The sequence below is a fragment of the Paroedura picta genome, chromosome 17 (genome assembly GCF_049243985.1).
Source record: "Paroedura picta isolate Pp20150507F chromosome 17, Ppicta_v3.0, whole genome shotgun sequence".
NCBI classification, from domain to species: domain Eukaryota; kingdom Metazoa; phylum Chordata; class Lepidosauria; order Squamata; family Gekkonidae; genus Paroedura; species Paroedura picta.
In genome coordinates this window covers 7,357,377-7,378,008 of record NC_135385.1, presented here as the reverse complement: position 1 = coordinate 7,378,008, position 20,632 = coordinate 7,357,377, and the positions used below count along the sequence as shown (strand labels likewise).

General features: G+C 51.5%; 1 protein-coding gene across 3 annotated transcripts in view; it reads right to left on the bottom strand.

The window, feature by feature from the left end:
* Window positions 1-899: 899 nt before the first annotated feature.
* The window catches only part of CACNA1H (calcium voltage-gated channel subunit alpha1 H), a 211,315-nt gene continuing 191,582 nt past the window's right edge, over window positions 900-20,632 (bottom strand). For all 3 annotated transcript variants that reach the window (XM_077317197.1, XM_077317198.1, XM_077317199.1), the window contains 9 exons: window positions 14,370-14,503; window positions 13,768-13,838; window positions 11,872-11,950; window positions 11,251-11,372; window positions 10,299-10,613; window positions 9,119-9,274; window positions 5,209-5,395; window positions 4,937-5,115; window positions 900-4,005 (listed from right to left, as the gene is read on the bottom strand). In XM_077317197.1, coding sequence (XP_077173312.1) covers window positions 2,866-4,005; window positions 4,937-5,115; window positions 5,209-5,395; window positions 9,119-9,274; window positions 10,299-10,613; window positions 11,251-11,372; window positions 11,872-11,950; window positions 13,768-13,838; window positions 14,370-14,503 — 2,383 coding nt within the window. In that variant the 3' untranslated portion in view covers window positions 900-2,865. The remainder of the gene's footprint in view (window positions 4,006-4,936; window positions 5,116-5,208; window positions 5,396-9,118; window positions 9,275-10,298; window positions 10,614-11,250; window positions 11,373-11,871; window positions 11,951-13,767; window positions 13,839-14,369; window positions 14,504-20,632) is intronic.

Here is a 20,632-nt window from a genome sequence, read left to right as displayed (position 1 = left end):
AGTTGGTTTTTAGACCACAAAATAAAACCATAACACCGGAAAGCCGGGCGATGGCGGAGGGGTCTCTCTGTGGGGCTGGCTCCTGCCTCTATTGGGTTATGACCCCCAAGCATCGCTCAGCAACACCTGCCCTTTCTCAGCGATGTGTCTGGAGATTGGAGAGGGTGAGCCTTGCTTGCCTACTGACAGGGAAGCCTTCCAGCCACATGGGGCTCCTACTTACTCAGCCAGAAATCTTAGCGCTTGCTTGTTCACTCCCCGCCCCCTCCGAGCAACCGCTTTGATAACCCCAAGCCCCTGCAGAGAGCATGAGGACTCCTCAGAAGGTCAGGATCCCAAAACAAACCCTCTCTGCTCAACATCAAACCTGCCCTGCCCTCAACATCTGTCCTGCTACAGCTGCTTCTTGCTGCCCCTCTCTTCTGCTTCTCCCCAGTTTTATGCCAGTCCCCCTTTCAGCTGTTGATTGCACAATACTTCTAGTCCCTGGTGGGCTGTTTGATCCGCCCCTCCTACCTCTGCTCCAGAATAAATGACTGAAAAACGTGGGTGTTTGTGTTGGTGATGACACAGATGCTAGCCAATCGGCACCAGCCCCCTCTGGTTCTTCAAAGATGCTGAAGCCACGAAGGAGCATTGCATGCTTTTATAAAGTGTGCTTCCAAGGTAAAAGCAGAAGCAATGTTCATGGTTACAACGGGTTCTTCAGCGGCAAGCCTTCTCTCTGTGTGTTTTGGCTTAAAAAAAAAATGTTCAAACTGCAATTGCCCAAAACCTCCCACAGATTTAGGAAGTATTCCAGAACAGCATGGTAGGAGGAGGGAAAGCACGCTCGCCACATCTGGCTCCAGTAGACTTGCCAGCTCCCAGATGTGGCCTGAATTCCACCCAGAATTACAAGTCATCTCCACACTATGAAGATCAGCTGTCCTGAAGAAAATGGAGAAAAGAGGGGGGACGACCACGCCCACCTTCCCAGACCTGGCCCCCAATCTCCAGCAGGTTCCGAAGCTGCAGTTCGCTACTTGACTTCCCTACACCTCCTACTGAGAAACGAAAGCATGGGTTTTTTTTTTTGCCCCATCGAAGAAAAAAGATCAAATTTGGAAAAGGCAAGCTGCTTCAGCCACCATCCTAAACTATACGTTCTGTGCATACTATCCTTCTGCTTCCCGATACAGCAAACAAAAGTTTACATTTCTTAAATAATTTGTTATTTATTTGCATTGCTTCCTCCCCGCTCACTGACTTCAGAAGTCACCTCCCCCTCCTTGGGCCCTCCAACGGGGGATTTCCGATTTTTGCAGCATTTATGCTGAATCCCAGCATATTAACGGGCGGGGGAAAGAGGGATGACCATCGTTGTTCCGAATATACGCAAGAGGAAAGAAGGACAGATCCGTACCAAGAGGATGAAGAATAAGAATAACTTATTATTATTATTATTATCATTATGAATAATATCATTATTGCACTGGCTACATTTCAGTAGTGATTTTGGTTTTTCGTTGTTTCCTGTAGCGAGGGTGTCAAATGTAGAGGCGAAGCAGGAGGAGGGGACCGAGAAAAGAAACACCAAAATGTTACCAGCGACAGAACTTTGAAGCTGACCGATCTGTCAACCCAGCTAAGCTAAGTCCATCATGTCTTCCCACAAGATCCGGCAACAACGTGGATCCAGAAGATAACTCCCAGTTTACCTCCCACGCTACTAATAACTGGGCGTGTGATGACCCCCCCCCCATAACCCACTGCTGAAAAACTGGCCCTGCAGAATCAGAGAAGGTCTGGGGTTCAAAACGAGAGAGAAATTCCTGAAATGGAACGACAAGTGTTTGCTATTTTAAGTGTTCCTCTTAAAAATCTAATGGTATGGGGGGGGGGGAAATTCTGTGGGTTAATGCAAATTAAATTTAAAAAGTATTAAAAGGTAGGAGGGGAAATCGGCTGTGACCCATTTGAAGTGAGTTGTGGCAGAGGCTGCAGATATAAGCACCCTCGTTAAACCAAATGCCAAACTCACTCACGGGCCCCCGATCCAGCAAAAATGATCCGTACTCTCATCAATGGGGCCACAGTGGCAAGTCGCCAAGGGAAGCCCCATGGGTTTTGGAGGAGTGTGAGGGGCTTAATTTCAGACGGATCGAGGCCACCGGGCTGTCGCCAGATTAATCCTGCGCAGGACTGAATGGCAAAGAGAAGAGTTTGGACGTGAATATTTGTGAGAGTGTGTGTTTGTGTGTGTGGTGTGGTGTGTGTGGCTTTTTATGTTCTTTTTTTTCCTCTTTTTATTTCTCAAATACATTATTTTTTTTTCTATTTATAATAACTGCTGATATACAGACAATATACAAATTCCATTTTTTCCGGGGCACTTCAACTTCCTGTGACAACGTCCGTGCAATTAATAAAAAGTGCCTTTTGTTTTGTTTTGTTTTTGTTTGTTTTTTTGAAAAGTCAAAAAAAAGCTTTTTTTTAAAATCCTTTTTTTGTTTTGTTCGTTTCTTTAAAAAAAGATAAAACAAAGGCCCGAAACCCAAATCAATGTGATCCAGGCCACGCCAAGGGGAAGAAAAAGAATGAGGGGGAAAAGGATCTTCGTGTCCTACACAGAAAGGAAAATACTCCCCTTTCTTTTACCCTGATCCGTGGTGCTGTTTTCAAAACCAGCTTCTCTTTGATTCTTTTGTTGTTGTTTAAAAAAAACCAACCCCCCCCCCCCAAATCCCCCACAACAAAACCCTTCACAGCGCTTTGAAGAAACATTTTGGAATCAGCCACGGAGTTCTGGCTTTGCAATCATTTTCCACTTTTGGTGGCAAGCCCTTAAAATTCTCTCCATCTACCTCCTCCCCCCCTCGGAAGCTATACCGGTTCGTCAACGGGTTTGTCTGTCACGGGGACTGTCCCGTACTTCCGTAGGGGACTCTTTGTCCCACCGAGAAGTTCCCGGCTCCCCTCGGGGTCGGTACACTGAGTTTTCAAATGGTCCATCTTGGTCACCTCGGGGGCGTTGGTGTTTTTGGAGGGGGAAGCCTCCGAGCCACTGTCCGAGAGGCGGTCTGGGAAGCCGCTGGCCGAGCCAACGTTGGCCTGTTCGTAGGAGAAGTTTGGGATTGTCAAGTGCTCCCCTCGGCAGACGGGCGGGGCCCGGCGTTCCACCTTGCCCCCCTGGTCTCCCGCTTGGTTGTCGGCTAGCTCCAGAGGGTCCCTGTAAGCCGTGGACTCGCACGATGGGGTCCTTCTCCTCAGCAGGCTGTTCTCGGATGCTTTGGTTCGTGTGGACGTGTTGCTTTCTTCCTCCATGGGAGGATCTATAGAAATGCACGGGGGGCTCATTTTCTTCTTCCGCCGCACCCCGTGGATGTACTCGGACTCGAGATGAAGAGGGAGCCGCTTCCTCTCTTCGGTGGACTCCACGAGGCTCCCCTCGCCGTCCGTGACCGACGGGCAGATCTCAATGGAGTGCCGTCTTTGGTCGTCCGCCCAGGTCGGCTTGGCCAAGAAGCCTCGGGTGTCCACGCTGTAGAACTTCTTCAAGTCTTTCTCTTTGACGTTCCCCCCCGTCAGGCTGGTCGTGCTGCCATTCTTCAGGGGGAAAGGCGACAAAGGGGGCGAGAGGAAAGGGGAGTCTGACAGGTCCCCGCTGTCACGCTGGTGGGCCCACCCTCTCACAGAGCTGTTGATGTGGCGGACCTCCTCGTCGGCCGGGTCGGAGGATTCGAACAGGGAGCTGTCAGGGTTGCTGTTGCGACTGGAAGGGCGGCTGGCGATGCTGTGCTGACCGAATGTGTGCTTGTGGGTACTGATGCTCGAGGGCTGGTGGGGGGAAGCGTGGGGAAGCGGGGGTGTCCCGGGCAGAGACACAGGGGGCGGGGGGAACAAAGGCGGGCCCAACGTGCTTTGAGACAGCTTCTTAAGTGGCGGGTTCTCAGGGGCCTCCGCCGGCTTGTTCTCCTTGGAGTCTGCATTCTGGCCATCCAAAGATTCCCTTTGAACAGCCTCCTGCCACACCAAGAGAAGAAAACGAGAGTTGAAAAAGCAGCATGTGAGGGAGAAACCTGGAATTCCTGAACCGAGGGCAAAACAAGGATATTTCGATGACCTCCTCAGTGATTGAGGGTAGCCATGCCAGGCTCCAGTAGAAGAGCTAGATTCAAGTCCAGAAACCATAAGATTTTCGGAGTATGGATTTTCGAGAGTCAAAGCACCATTTGTAAGACTCTCGAAAGTCCATGTCCCGAAAATCTTGTTGCTCCCTAAAATTAAAATTAAAATCTAACACATGCACGAAAGGTAGTTGGAACAGGATAGTTGTGTTTAGTGGCTCTGAATGTGGCGGTTCGCCTCAGCCACCATGCCTAGCAGCCACTGATAGGCTTATCCTCCACGAATCTGTCTAAACCCATTTTAAAGTTGTCTATGCCTGTGGTGATCGCAACATTTTCTGGCAGTGAATTCCACATCCCAAGTGGTCTTTCTCTTGTCCATCCTGAGCTTACTGCCTGTCCGCTTCCTTGGATGCCCTCGAGTCCTTGTCATTTGGGAGAAAGTCCTCTTTGTCAACTCTGCCCATGTAGTGCATAATTCGATAAACCTCTATCGCATCCCCCGGTAATTGTCTCTCTTCTAAAAAAGAATAATTCCCTCCCTTCCTCCCAAGTTGCTGAGGAAAAAAATGGACAAATGGTTTGTCTCGTTTATTTATTCGTTTAGATGCTGCGTTTCTCTCCAACAGGGCTCTGAAGTGGTTTATGGAGTTCTTGTCTCCTCCATTTAATCCTCACAACAACCCTCTGAGGTAGGCTAGGGGGAGAGAACACGACCGGACCAAGGTTGCCCAGTGAGCTTCCATAACAGACTGCAGGATGTGAACCTGGGCCTCCCAGATCATAGCCTGGCACTCTGTCCTCTACACCACACGGTTCCATCATACCTGTCTACACAGCAGCCTGTTGAGACTGGGGGACTGAGACATGGTGTGCGGAGGGCGGAGCTTCCACAGCCCCCCTGCATCATGGTGTGGAGGCGGGGTCGTGGGGTGAAGGGCCTCCCAGGGAACGGTCAGAGAGGAGCATGTCCCTGCCGGTTGGGAGTGGACCGAAGTGATAGATCCTGGAAGACACAACGTCCTATTAGTCGGAGGCCTCAATTGAGGGAGGCTTGAAGACGCTCTGTGTGTTCGCCACGAACTGCACCGCGGCTTACCTCTGGGCGACTTGTGTAGATACGCCTCCAACTCCACTTCGTGGAGTGGGTACGGGGCCTTTGCTGGGATCACTGGCCGGAACATATAGCTGTCGTTGGGTAAGGAATGCATCCTGGCCACAGAGATCTTCCGGACCATCAGGAGGTTCTGGGGGTCTCTGTTGGACCCGAGGCCGGCCACGGCTTCCTGCAAGAGCAGCAGAGGTGGGGTTAGGCGAGAAACCAGGAGACCTCGTGTTTGACGTTTCCAAGTCCCGTTTTCCTCATGGTGGGCCTGGTTGCTTAGCGAGGTACGTGGCTCAATGGCTGACCACTGGGTGACTGTCCATTGTTATCAGGGTGCTACAGAACTGTCTGCCACGTTTGGGATGGTGCAGGCTAGCCTGATCTCATTAGATCTTGCAAGCTAAGCAGGATCGGTCCTGGTTAATATTCGGAAGGCAAACGATTTGCCGGTGATGGCAAAAGATTTCTGCTTGCCTCCTGCCATGCAAACCCAATCTGACTGTCATGTGTCATGCCAGGTTCCTGTCAATTTGGTTGATTCTTCCCAGTCTGGGGTTGTACTCTTTAGAGGTGCCCCTCCCCTCACTCTGCCTCCAGCTTTTCTCAACTCTGGACTTTAGAGTCTTTCTGGAGTGCAAATTCCTTATCTCCTGTCCCTGAACAGAATACATAATGATCCTGCTTGCCTTTTTTGCACCTGGCCTCTAGCGAGACGAACTGTCCCATATTTTCACACGCTGGTAGATCAAAAGTGAGCAATGTTAGAAAGCATCTTCGCGACCAATCAAGGGGGGCGTGGGGCCCAAAGGTAAAACTAGCCTGGTTTCCTTTTGGAGCTCATCTTCGATAATGTTTATCTGACGCTGATTCTCCTGCTGATGCTTCTCTCACCTAAATGAAGGCTGCCTTAGATTTTTCCAATGCCAGGGGCTCCTGAGAGTCTGTCTTGAGGGGTTTTTGGGAACTGCACTCCCCTCCCCTCCCCCCACACAAAAGTAGCAAAATTCAGGTGGTGGCTGTGAGCCACCTGTGTCCAAATCCAGTGGTTCACCCCCACAACGCCATCAATTGAATTGGCCTCCCAGACTCTATTCTGACCTCCCCTGGCCTCCTTCAGTCCATTCATTCACCTGTAACTGATTCCGCACAAGGTCCTGGCTGATAATCTTTCAAGAATGCTTATTTATTGATTCGGTTGCCTCATTTATTCTCTGCCTTCCTCTCCAATGGGGACCCAGAGCAGCTCACCTTATCCTCCTTTTCTCCATTTTCTGCTGACAACAACCCTAAAGAGCGCATGGCTGGGCCAAGGTTATCCTGTGAGCTTCCACACAAGAAGGTGACACACCAGAATCTCAGGTGTAGGCCTTCCCCATCCCTTCCTGCCTGATCCTTTTTGTTGGAGATGTAGGGCTTGAGCCTGGACCTCCTGTATGCCAAACAGATGTTCTACCACTGAGCAGTGGGCATTTAAGTACTGATCTCCACAAACATGGTTTTAAGCCAAGCACTACACACCCTGCTGGTGGACCTCCTGATGGCCCCTGGGTTTTGGCCACTGTGTGACACAGAGGGTTGGCCTGGAGGGCCATTGGCCTGATCCGATATGGTTTCTCTTATGTTCTTATGTCTGGGGCAGTGATGCTCTGTCTTCTTGGAGCCCTGGAGGGCAAGAGTAGGAGGGTTTCTGGAGTTCTGGCCCTGCTGGTGAACCTCCTGATAGCCCTGGGTTGTGGTCACTGTGTGACACAGAGCATTGGACAGAAGGCACCATTGGTCTGATCCAACATGGCTTCTCTTAGGTCCTTCTGTTCACCCTGGCTATTCCAGGGAGCTTGTTGGCAGCCATTTTGAAGAATCCACTATGACTTCCCTCAGCTGAGGAGCTTAGTGGCAGCCATCTTGAATGTGCCATTATGTCTCCAGCAGAGGAGCTTGCTGGCAGCCATTTTGGAGGGGCTACAATATCTCCCTTCAGAGGCGTGTGATGGCAGCCAATTTATCGAGGTCTCAACATCTCCACTCAGAGAAGGAACTTGCTGGTAGCCATTCTGTAAGGACCACAACATCTCCCCTCAGAGGAGCATGATGGCAGCCATTTTGTAGGGTTACTACCTCTCCCCTCAGAGGAGCATGACGGCAGCTATTTTGTAGGGTTACTACCTCTCCCCTCAGAGGAGCATGACGGCAGCTATTTTGTAGGGTTACTACCTCTCCTCTCAGAGGAGCGTGATGGCAGCCATTTTGTAGGGGCCACAACATCTCTTGGCGGAGGAGCTTTCTGGCAGCCATTTTGTAGGGATACTACCTCTCCTCTCAGAGGAGCGTGACGGCAGCCATTTTGTAGGGGCCACAACATCTCTTGGCAGAGGAGCTTGCCAAAAGCTACTGCACCCTGCTGGGTCCAAATAGGTTTTTACTGCATTTTCCTGGACTTCAAACACCAAGGTCCCTTTGTCCATCTCTGAGGAGGCTGCCCCCCACCCCTGTGCCAAAGCTGGGTCCCATTTCGAATCTTCCCTCTCTCCTTCCAGAAGGCGATCCTTCTCCTTTCCCTGCCAAAAGAGACAGTCGACCTGTCTGGGGATTTCCACGTGTTTATTTGGCCGCAGCGTTTCCCGGCTGCTCAAAGACACAGATGTCGGCCCATCAACCCTGAGAAGCAGAGCACATCTCCTTCCCGGCCTTCCTCCCTCTGATGCTAATTCGAGCCTCCGGTTCCAGATGGCCGTGGTTCAAGGAGACGAGGAGGAGGAGGACCATTCCACAGCAGCTGTGCCTGGCTCTTCCCAAATTTGGTTTTCTTTTTCGCTAAAAACACACAAAGAGGCTCCGAGGTTGCTAGATAGGAAGGAGATGAAATGTGCTGCCAACTTTGCGTCTGCTCAGGACAAAAGCTCAAGGGGGAGGAGGACAAAAACTCCACCGCTGATCCCCTAAAGGTTGCCGAAATAAATCTGCAAAAGCTGCTTGCCGGGGGGAAAGCCGGCCTCTGGTTTGGGGTCTGGGGATCCCCCAAAAGTATCTCATCTGAGAGCGGCTCTCCAGGTCTCAGGCAGAGAACGGTCTTTCCCATCCCCTCCTGCCTGGTCCTTTCAACTGGGGATGCTGAGGATTGAACCTGGGACCTTCTGCATGCCAAGCAGAGGCCCTGCCACTGAGCTACAGCCCCTCTCTACAGCTCTCCAGAGTCCCAAGCCGAGGTCCTTCCCATCCTCTCTTGCCTGGTCCTGCCAGGAGCTACAAAAGCGCCCCCACACAACATTATTCTGAACAAGTAGGCGACCCATGCGCAGGGACGCTGCCGTGTAGGATTTTGTGTGTGGTTGTGACAGGGACGGGGTGGCTGAGATTTATGAATCTACCTCACAGCAATAGAGAGATCTCTTTCTGTCAATGCTGCAACCAGAGCTCACTTAGCTAAACAGAAGGGAAGAAAGACCTTTGCACATGGTGCACGATTAACATGTGAACCTCAGTATCTCAGGACTCACCGTGAACTTTGGGAGGGACTGCCCAAAATATATCACTGGGTCACATCAGGGGGTAAAGACTAGTCAGGGGCCATAAGCCAGAAGGACTCAGTATTTCGGGAGAAATGTTTCTCAGGGGAAAGGGGAAAACAGGTTCTTAGTCCCTCTCATCCTTGCATGTTCTCTCCCAGCCACGAAGGGCCAGTTGGGACCTGGAGCAAATCCGGCAGCTTGCTGGCGGGAGACACACAAATGGCGGCAGGAAAGCAGGGGTCCCAAAGAGGAGACAAGAGGGTGGGCAGACGCAAACCACCGCTAGCTCTGAAGCCACAGACGGGACACACGGACGCTGCCACGCCACTGCTTGGCTGCACAGCACTGAAGCAGGATGGGGAAGGGCTGCCGAAGCCAGGGTGCGTCCATACAGTCACCTTGGCCTCCCCGCCTGGGGCGCTGCGGGAGGGCGTTGGGGCCGAGCGGCGCGGAGAAGGGTAGAAGGACGCAAACTCCATGAGGGGATTCGTCCCTCCCTCCAGCAGGTCTAGGTCAGGGATGGCTAAAGACACATTCTCACAGCTCAGAACCTCCTTCGGGGTACAAAATTAGGGAGAGAAAAGGCATCAGAGGGCGACACAAAAGGCATTTGTAAGCATCTGCCACCCAATCATTGGGGAGGGGGCGTTTTCTACATTTGGGGAGACTTCTCTCCGCAGAGTGATTGGGGTCTGGAACTGGTGACCAACCTCCAGAATTGCAGCTGATTGCTCAATTACAGTTCCCCATGAGGAACTCTGGAGGGCAGACTCTAAGGTAAACCATAGAGTCTGCAAGAAGTAGAAGTCCTAGAGTGACACCACATTGCGACATTGTTGCCGTTCTCCCTTCTCTCCCCAAACTCCGCCCTCCTCAGGCATTTCCCCCAAATCATCAGGAATTTCCCAGGGTGGAATTGGGCACCTTAGGGCCACCCTACCCTAGCTAGCCTTTTCTAGCATCAAAATGTCTCGGAATGAAGTCAGGGTCTCCAGGCAATGACTGACAACTAGCAAGAGGGTTGCAGGGGGCAGCAAGATCCTGGGAGAAAAATTTAACAAGAGAAATAACGTTTTGTCTACTTACAGGAAGTTCTTACCATAGGGTTCCGGGTAATTCCTAGAGCTTCCTGGAAGTGAAAAGGGTAGTTCTAGAAATCGACGGAAACTGTACGGTCACTCTGGAAGTTCTAGCCATAGAATTTCCAGCAATTCCTAGAGCTACCCTCTAGGTTGCTCTAGGAATCGCCAGGGACTCTATGGTAAGAACTTCTTGTGAGTAGATGAAGCCTTATTTTCATTCTCATTTTTCTCCTGGGAATTTGCCCCCCTGCCCCCCACCCTCCTGGAAACTTTAATCCCCAACAGGAGATGTGAAGACAGACGTGTGATTTCTCAGAACTTCCAACAACAAACTGGGCAACCTGATTAACCGTCTTGCTCAAAAATGGGTCTTCCCCACCTTTTGGGCAGGTGGGGATCAATCTGCTTTAGGAACACAGGCCACATCTCCTACTGTCCTACCCCCACATCCTCAGGAAGGAAATTTATCTGGACAAACTTCTTTGGTTCTTTTTACCAGGCCTTGATGCTTCACCAGGAAGGGTGACCCTGGCTTGGACGCGCCGGGGAAGCCCAGGGGTCCTCCCCCATCTGGGGTTCGGACCGGGGTGTTGGCCCCTCGGGACATCTCCAGCTCGATCTCGGCGTCCATCTCAGCATCCTCCTTGGCTTCCTTGTTGCTCTCCTCCAGATGCTTCATGAGGACGGCCACCACCACGTTGACCAGGACGAACTGGGCGATGAGGACAAAGGTGACGAAGTAGACGGGGGAGATGAAGGGGAGGTAGGTGAGGCAATGCTTGTCGTCCCGGTGGCATTCCCGCAGTGTGTCCTGGGAGGGGAAGGGGGGGAGGAATGATGTCTATGTTGGTAGAGTTTAAGTACGCAAGAGGGCCGAGCACCAAGATGCTTACAAGAATAAAATAGTTTTATTAAGGAGACAAACAAACGTTGCATAAAAAGAGAGGCGAGATAGTCCTGTCTGTCTTCAATTATTTATTCTGTCTGTTCTGGAGGCAAGCAGGGAGGAAGTGGCCTCAAAGGAGCAGGAAGTCTCCAAAAGCCAATCAGGATACAGGAGTAGATGATTTCTTAATCTAACTATGCTAAATCTACATCTCCTCCAATGCCCCCTGCAGGATATTCTTCATATGCCGTTGAAGCATGCATACCACAGATTTTGCGGATTTTAATAGCCAGAATCACACCACTGGGCCACCCTGAAGCATGCAAACAGGCCACAGAAGAACGACCTCTCTTCTTTCCCCCAATGACATCTTCACAGGTACACTGCCTTTCTACAGGGAGGCTTCATAGTACAAAAACGTCCCAGTGCCTTCTTGTTTTTTTACATCTCGAGAAAGCGCTAAAACTGAATCACTGTTATCTCCGTCCCAGAGAAAGCGAGAGCCTCAAATCCTCGTCCGTTTCTACATACCCAGACTGTGTGTGCGTGTGTGTGAATTTACCTTCATGATGCCATTCCAGTTATCTCCTGTCGACACCCGGAAGAGGGTGAGGAACGCCATGCCGAAATTGTTGAAGGTCGCGTGGCGGCTGAGGCCCTCGCAGGGATTGTCCTCACTGCAGTCTGGGGGAGAAACACGGCGGAGGTGGAATTCAAGAAGAAACCGGGGCATTTTTGGCCAACGGCAATGTGCTGACCCCGCGAAAACAACCACAAAGGCAGAGGCAGGAACCTGATCCTAAGGACGTAAGACCCTCAGCCCCTCGCAGATTTTGTCGGTCTCTGAGGCGCTACCGGACCCTTGCTTTTTCCAGCGGCTCTGGACAGGCTAACACGGCCCCCGGTCTTGAGCTGTGAGCTTAGTCTTGAGAGCTTGTGATGGGCCCAAAGTCTCCAAAGTGAGTGGCCACAGTAGAGTGGGCATCTGAATCAAGGTCTCCCAGATCTTAATACGCTCAGCTTTGTAACCCAGAGTCTTATTTTAAAATTGTCAGGAAAAGGGCGAGTAAATCAGCCGTTCCAGGGAAAGGAAAGCTGGCGGACGCTCACAGCCCACCGTGTGAGAAACGGAGGACTCCCGCTAGGGTGGCCGGAGGAGGGCGACGGAGAGAAAGAGGCTCACCTAGTTTCCCGAATAGCTCCACTCCCAGGGCGGCGTAGATGAAAAAGAGAAGCATGAAGAGCAGACCCAGGTTGCCTACCTGGGAAAGAAGAAGTCGGAAGAGAATATCAGAACTGGCTGCAAGTGGGCGGGGGTCTCTGCCCTGCGGGGACACCCTTCAGGAGTCGGCGGGGAGCCTGGGGTTACAGCGGAAGTCCCGACTACGGAGACCGGACCCCCGAAGGAATTGGATGCTTTGGAGGGCGGAGGTCCACCCCTTCCCAACCCCACCCTCCCAAATCTCCAGGAACAACCCATTCCTTGACAGTACTGGTTCACAAATGTTTCTCCCCCTTCAAGTTTCTTCCATCCCCCCCCCCCACACACACACACACAACACCTGCACAATGCTGGTTGTCACACCAGGAGAAAAGAAAAAGAGTTGGTTTTTATACCCCGCTTTTTGCTACCCGAAGGAGTCTCAATGCAGCTTGCAAACACCTTTCTCTTCCTTTCCCCACAACAGACACCCTGTGAGGCAGGCGGGGCTGGAGAGCTCTGAGAGAACTGCTCTGCAAGAAGAGCTCTAAGAGAACTGGGACAGACCCACTGGCTGCATGTGGAGGAGGAGTGGGGAATCGGACCCGCTTCTCCAGCTCAGAGACGGCTGCTCTTAACTGGCTCTATTAAGTGGAATTTGCATTTCGGCAACTGTTGCTTGTAAAGTTTTCAAAAAATCCCCACTTGTATGCCTTGGACATTCTGTGCAGCTCCCACCAAATCTAGGCAGTGTTCTTTTGGATGCAAAGTTGGATTATTGTTGATGTTATTTTTGACTGTGTTATATGTTAGATCGTTCCATGTATCCCCCTGCGATGTTATATGTAAACCGCCTTGAGCCGTGTGGAAGGGCCGTATAAAAATCTAATAAAATAAAATAAAAAATAAATAAAGGGGGGGGGGAGTCCAGACTACCAAGCCCCATCTTTTGCATCCTTCCCGTCTTGGAGGGTGGGTGTGCAATCAGTCCCTCCCAGTTTAGAGATGTTAAAAATGAGAGCTAGCATTTGTCAACAGCAAATTCAAGTTCAGGTGGGCAGAAACCGAGAACAGTGAGTCCTTTCCTGGTATTCTTTTGCCGTGGAAAACATCTGCTCTCCGGCACCCCCGATCCAATCCCCCTTCCTTCTGCCTTTCATTTATGCCCGAGGAGAGTCCTCAAACCCTTCTCCCAGCCACCCATCTGCCCGGCGGCCATCGATCCTGCTCACCCACCTGGGTGCCACTTCGGGCTCATTCCTCTAAACGACGGAGAGCCAGTTTGGTGTAGTGGTTAGGAGTGTGGCCTTCTAATCTGTTGAGCTGGGTTCGATTCTGCACTCCCCCACGTGCAGCCAGCTGGGTGACCTTGGGCTCGCCACGGCACTGATAAAACTGTTCTGACCGAGCAGTGATATCAGGGCTCTCTCAGCCTCACCCACCCCACAGGGTGTCTGTTGTGGGGAGAGGAATGGGAAGGCGACTGTAAGCCGCTTTGAGCCTCCTTCGGGTAGGGAAAAGTGGCATATAAGAACCAACTCTTCTTCTTCTTCTTCTTCTTCTTCTTCTTCTTCTTCTTCTTCTTCTTCTTCTCTGTTTTGAACACAGCTTGGGAAAGGTGTTCTCCGGGAAACGCAATTACATTTGCTGTTTTACCCCTCAGGAGTGAACTTTGAAACACCCGTGTGCGTGTTCAGTTTTCTAGACGGTCCCCAACCTGAATGCGTTGTGGTGGGAGTTGTCAAATTCCGTTTTGGAAACTCCTGGAGATTTGGGGTTGGGACGTGGGGAGGGTGGGATCTGGGGAGGGAGGGGTCTCAACGGGGTGGAATGCCAAAGAATATACCCCCCCCCAAAGAAGTCGATCCCTGGGCTTACCTGGGGCAGAGCTTGGACCACCGTGTCCAGCAGGGCCCGCATCCCCGTTGCCATCTTGAGCAGCTTCAGTACTAGAAGGGAGAGCAGACCGGAGTCAGTGAACAATGGAGCATCCAGGCTCAGAGGCGGTCTACCTGTGAGCCTGCAACAAAAGGAGCCGACGTCGTTAAATGCAGCCACCTGGATATGCGCTTTGAGAGCCAGCGTGGTATTGTGGTTAAGAGGGGAGGCTGGGCTTGATTTCCCACTCCTCCTCTCCTCCACCTGCAGCCAGCTGGGTGATCTTCAGCTAGGCACAGTTCTCTTAGAGCTCTCTCAGCCTCACCTAACTAACAGGATGTCTGTTGTGGGGAGAGGAAGGGTAGGTGTTTGCAAGCCGCCCTGAGACTCCTTCGGGTAGAGAAAAGTGGGCTAAGCCCCCCTTCCCCAGCTCCTCCTTTTGTACATAAAATTTCTTTCTCTTGTTACCAAGCTTAAAATTGTAGCGCACCATGGGTGCCAAAGGGGCCTGCTTTAAATCTCTGGCTGCATGCCATTTCCAAGAGAGACGGGGCCCCGTTCCGACGGCCACAGACCTCCGCGCAGCCAGTTGCTCTGCTCACCTCTCGCGATTCGGAGCACACGCATGATGCGGATGATCGTTGGGTTGATGGGGAGGGCAGCGTTCATCTCTATCTCCTCCAAGGTGATTCCCATGATGGACAACAAGACAATGGCCAGATCCAGCTGGTTCCACCTGACCAAGGAAATACAGGAAGCAGAGAGAGCACCAAGTTAGGAGGAGCCAGGCAGACAAACATGGTGCCTTCATTTTCTTCTGTCCTCTGTCCATGTTGGAGATGGATTGTGCCATGCATGCCCTCTCTTAAGGGCATAGAGCCGGTAGGAGATGGAGGTCAGAAGCCCACAGACATAGCTGCTGAACGGGGGGGGGGGGTCACTGGGCAGAAGGGAGACAGGGAGACCCCTCTATGCCATGCTGAACTCCTCAGAGGAGCTGGAAGGGGGGCTGACGCCGGCTGACCTCGGGGGAAGATGGCCGAAATACATGGTGTCAGATCCGACTACGGGGAAACATTTTGGGAGTGTGAGTGGCCGACGGCTGCCATTAATTAAGTAATCACTAAATTATTAAAATTCTAGCCCATCATGAACCGCCAGCATTTCGTGGTGGGCAACAAACATTTCCCAGTAGAAAATGCACAGAGTCCCCACTAGAGAACAGACACAAATCACTGCTGGGAGAGGCCAGCCACAAACAGGGCCACCAAGGAAGGGGAAGGAGCAAATCACAAAATGGCTACCAAAACAGCAGGAGGAGCCAATCACAAAATGGCTACCAAGAAGAAGGAAGAGGGGCCAAGTACAAAATGGCCACCAAGGAAAAGGAGGAGCAAATCACAAAATGGCTACCAAGGCAAGGGGAGTGGCTAAACTCAAAATGGATACCAAGGAAGGGGAAGGAGCAAATCACAAAATGGCTACCAAAACAGCTGGAGGAGCGAAGCACAAAATGGCTACCAAGAAGAAGGGGGAGGGGCCATGCACAAAATGGCTACCAAGGCAGATTGAGGAGCCAAGCACAAAATGTCTACCAGAAAGAAGGGGGAGGGGCCAAGCACAAAATGGCTACCAAGGAAGGGGAAGGAGGAAATCACAAAATGGCTACCAAAACAGCAGGAGGAGCCAATCACAAAATGGCTACCAAGAAGGGGGAGGGGCCAAGCACAAAATGGCCACCAAGGAAGGGGGTAGGAGCCAAAGACAAAATGGCTACCAAAACAGCAGGAGTCAATCACAAAATGGCTACCAAGAAGGGGGAGGGGCCAAGCACAAAATGGCCACCAAGGAAGGGGAAGGGAGCAAATCACAAAATGGCTACCAAAACAGCAGGAGGAGCCAAGCACAAAATGGCTACCGAGTAAGGGGGAGGAGCCAAACACAAAATGGCTACCAAAATAGCAGGAGGAGCCAATCACAAAATGGCTACCAAGAAGGGGGAGGGGCCAAGCACAAAATGGCCACCAAGGAAGGGGGTAGGAGCCAAAGACAAAATGGCTACCAAAACAGCAGGAGTCAATCACAAAATGGCTACCAAGAAGGGGGAGGGGCCAAGCACAAAATGGCCACCAAGGAAGGGGAAGGGAGCAAATCACAAAATGGCTACCAAAACAGCAGGAGGAGCCAAGCACAAAATGGCTACCGAGTAAGGGGGAGGAGCCAAACACAAAATGGCTACCAAAATAGCAGGAGGAGCCAATCACAAAATGGCTACCAAGGAAGAGGGAGGAGCAAATAACAAAATGGCTACCAAGGAAGAGGGAGGAGTCAAACACAAAATGGTTACCAAAACAGCAGGAGGAGCCAAGCACAAAATGGCCACCAAGGAAGGGGAAGGAGAGAATCACAAAATGGCTACCAAAACAGCTGGAGGAGCCAATCACAAAATGGCTACCAAGAAGGGGGAGGGGCCAAGCACAAAATGGCCACCAAGGAAGGGGGTAGGAGCCAAAGACAAAATGGCTACCAAAACAGCAGGAGGAGTCAATCACAAAATGGCTACCAAGAAGGGGGAGGGGCCAAGCACAAAATGGCCACCAAGGAAGGGGAAGGGAGCAAATCACAAAATGGCTACCAAAACAGCAGGAGGAGCCAAGCACAAAATGGCTACCAAGAAGGGGGAGGGGCCAAGCACAAAATGGCCACCAAGGAAGGGGAAGGAGGAAATCACAAAATGGCTACCAAAACATCAGGAGGAGTCAATCACAAAATGGCTGCCAAGAAGGGGGAGGGGCCAAGCACAAAATGGCCACCAAGGAAGGGGAAGGGAGCAAATCACAAAATGGCTACCAAAACAGCAGGAGGAGCCAAGCACAAAATGGCTACCAAGAAGGGGGAGGGGCCAAGCACAAAATGGCCACCAAGGAAGGGGAAGGAGGAAATCACAAAATGGCTACCAAAACAGCAGGAGGAGCCAATCACAAAATGGCTACCAAGAAGGGGGAGGGGCCAAGCACAAAATGTCTACCAAAACAGCAGGAGGAGCCAATCACAAAATGACTACCAAGAAGGGGGGGGAGCAAATCACAAACTGGCTACCAAGGAAGGGGGAGGAGCCAAACACAAAATGGCTACCAAAACAGCAGGAGGAGCCAATCACAAAATGGCTACCAAGAAGAAGGAGGAGGGGCCAAGCACAAAATGGCCACCAAGGAAGGGGAAGGGAGCAAATCACAAAATGGCTACCAAGGCAAGGGGAGTGGCTAAACTCAAAATGGCTACCAAGAAGGGGGAGGGGCCAAGCACAAAATGGCCACCAAGGAAGGGGGTAGGAGCCAAAGACAAAATGGCTACCAAAACAGCAGGAGGAGTCAATCACAAAATGGCTACCAAGAAGGGGGAGGGGCCAAGCACAAAATGGCCACCAAGGAAGGGGAAGGGAGGAAATCACAAAATGGCTACCAAAACAGCAGGAGGAGCCAAGCACAAAATGGCTACCAAGAAGGGGGAGGGGCCAAGCACAAAATGGCCACCAAGGAAGGGGAAGGAGGAAATCACAAAATGGCTACCAAAACATCAGGAGGAGTCAATCACAAAATGGCTACCAAGAAGGGGGAGGGGCCAAGTACAAAATGGCCACCAAGGAAGGGGAAGGGAGCAAATCACAAAATGGCTACCAAAACAGCAGGAGGAGCCAAGCACAAAATGGCTACCAAGAAGGGGGAGGGGCCAAGCACAAAATGGCCACCAAGGAAGGGGAAGGAGGAAATCACAAAATGGCTACCAAAACAGCAGGAGGAGCCAATCACAAAATGGCTACCAAGAAGGGGGAGGGGCCAAGCACAAAATGGCCACCAAGGAAGAGGGTAGGAGCCAAAGACAAAATGGCTACCAAAACAGCAGGAGGAGTCTATCACAAAATGGCTACCAAGAAGGGGGAGGGGCCAAGCACAAAATGGCCACCAAGGAAGGGGAAGGGAGCAAATCACAAAATGGCTACCAAAACAGCAGGAGGAGCCAATCACAAAATGGCTACCAAGAAGGGGGAGGGGTCAAGCACAAAATGGCCACCAAGGAAGGGGGTAGGAGCCAAAGACAAAATGGCTACCAAAACAGCAGGAGGAGTCAATCACAAAATGGCTACCAAGAAGTGGGAGGGGCCAAGCACAAAATGGCTACCAAGAAGGGGGAGGGGCCAAGCACAAAATGGCCACCAAGGAAGGGGGTAGGAGCCAAAGACAAAATGGCTACCAAAACAGCAGGAGTCAATCACAAAATGGCTACCAAGAAGGGGGAGGGGCCAAGCACAAAATGGCCACCAAGGAAGGGGAAGGGAGCAAATCACAAAATGGCTACCAAAACAGCAGGAGGAGCCAAGCACAAAATGGCTACCGAGTAAGGGGGAGGAGCCAAACACAAAATGGCTACCAAAATAGCAGGAGGAGCCAATCACAAAATGGCTACCAAGGAAGAGGGAGGAGCAAATAACAAAATGGCTACCAAGGAAGAGGGAGGAGTCAAACACAAAATGGTTACCAAAACAGCAGGAGGAGCCAAGCACAAAATGGCCACCAAGGAAGGGGGAGTAGCCAAGCACAAAATGGCCACCAAGGAAGGGGAAGGAGAGAATCACAAAATGGCTACCAAAACAGCTGGAGGAGCCAATCACAAAATGGCTACCAAGAAGGGGGAGGGGCCAAGCACAAAATGGCCACCAAGGAAGGGGGTAGGAGCCAAAGACAAAATGGCTACCAAAACAGCAGGAGGAGTCAATCACAAAATGGCTACCAAGAAGGGGGAGGGGCCAAGCACAAAATGGCCACCAAGGAAGGGGAAGGGAGCAAATCACAAAATGGCTACCAAAACAGCAGGAGGAGCCAAGCACAAAATGGCTACCAAGAAGGGGGAGGGGCCAAGCACAAAATGGCCACCAAGGAAGGGGAAGGAGGAAATCACAAAATGGCTACCAAAACATCAGGAGGAGTCAATCACAAAATGGCTGCCAAGTAGGGGGAGGGGCCAAGCACAAAATGGCCACCATGGAAGGGGGAGGAGCCAAACACAAAATGTCTACCAAAACAGCAGGAGGAGCCAATCACAAAATGGCTACCAAGAAGGGGGGGGAGCAAATCACAAACTGGCTACCAAGGAAGGGGGAGGAGCCAAACACAAAATGGCTACCAAAACAGCAGGAGGAGCCAATCACAAAATGGCTACCAAGAAGAAGGAGGAGTGGCCAAGCACAAAATGGCCACCAAGGAAGGGGAAGGGAGCAAATCACAAAATGGCTACCAAGGCAAGGGGTGTGGCTAAACTCAAAATGGCTACCAAGAAGGGGGAGGGGCCAAGCACAAAATGGCCACCAAGGAAGGGGGTAGGAGCCAAAGACAAAATGGCTACCAAAACAGCAGGAGGAGTCAATCACAAAATGGCTACCAAGAAGGGGGAGGGGCCAAGCACAAAATGGCCACCAAGGAAGGGGAAGGGAGCAAATCACAAAATGGCTACCAAAACAGCAGGAGGAGCCAAGCACAAAATGGCTACCAAGAAGGGGGAGGGGCCAAGCACAAAATGGCCACCAAGGAAGGGGAAGGAGGAAATCACAAAATGGCTACCAAAACATCAGGAGGAGTCAATCACAAAATGGCTACCAAGAAGGGGGAGGGGCCAAGTACAAAATGGCCACCAAGGAAGGGGAAGGGAGCAAATCACAAAATGGCTACCAAAACAGAAGGAGGAGCCAAGCACAAAATGGCTACCAAGAAGGGGGAGGGGCCAAGCACAAAATGGCCACCAAGGAAGGGGAAGGAGGAAATCACAAAATGGCTACCAAAACAGCAGGAGGAGCCAATCACAAAATGGCTACCAAGAAGGGGGAGGGGCCAAGCACAAAATGGCCACCAAGGAAGGGGGTAGGAGCCAAAGACAAAATGGCTACCAAAACAGCAGGAGGAGTCTATCACAAAATGGCTACCAAGAAGGGGGAGGGGCCAAGCACAAAATGGCCACCAAGGAAGGGGAAGGGAGCAAATCACAAAATGGCTACCAAAACAGCAGGAGGAGCCAATCACAAAATGGCTACCAAGAAGGGGGAGGGGTCAAGCACAAAATGGCCACCAAGGAAGGGGGTAGGAGCCAAAGACAAAATGGCTACCAAAACAGCAGGAGGAGTCAATCACAAAATGGCTACCAAGAAGTGGGAGGGGCCAAGCACAAAATGGCCACCAAGGAAGGGGAAGGGAGCAAATCACAAAATGGCTAACAAAACAGCAGGAGGAGCCAAGCACAAAATGGCTACCAAGAAGGGGGAGGGGCCAAGCACAAAATGGCCACCAAGGAAGGGGAAGGAGGAAATCACAAAATGGCTACCAAAACATCAGGAGGAGTCAATCACAAAATGGCTACCAAGAAGGGGGAGGGGCAAAGCACAAAATGGCCACCAAGGAAGGGGAAGGGAGCAAATCACAAAATGGCTACCAAAACAGCAGGAGGAGCCAAGCACAAAATGGCTACCAAGAAGGGGGAGGGGCCAAGCACAAAATGGCCACCAAGGAAGGGGAAGGAGGAAATCACAAAATGGCTACCAAAACAGCAGGAGGAGCCAATCACAAAATGGCTACCAAGAAGGGGGAGGGGCCAAGCACAAAATGGCCACCAAGAAAGGGGGTAGGAGCCAAAGACAAAATGGCTACCAAAATAGCAGGAGGAGTTAATCACAAAATGGCTACCAAGAAGGGGGAGGGGCCAAGCACAAAATGGCCACCAAGGAAGGGATAGGGAGCAAATCACAAAATGGCTACCAAAACAGCAGGAGGAGCCAAGCACAAAATGGCTACCAAGAAGGGGGAGGGGCCAAGCACAAAAT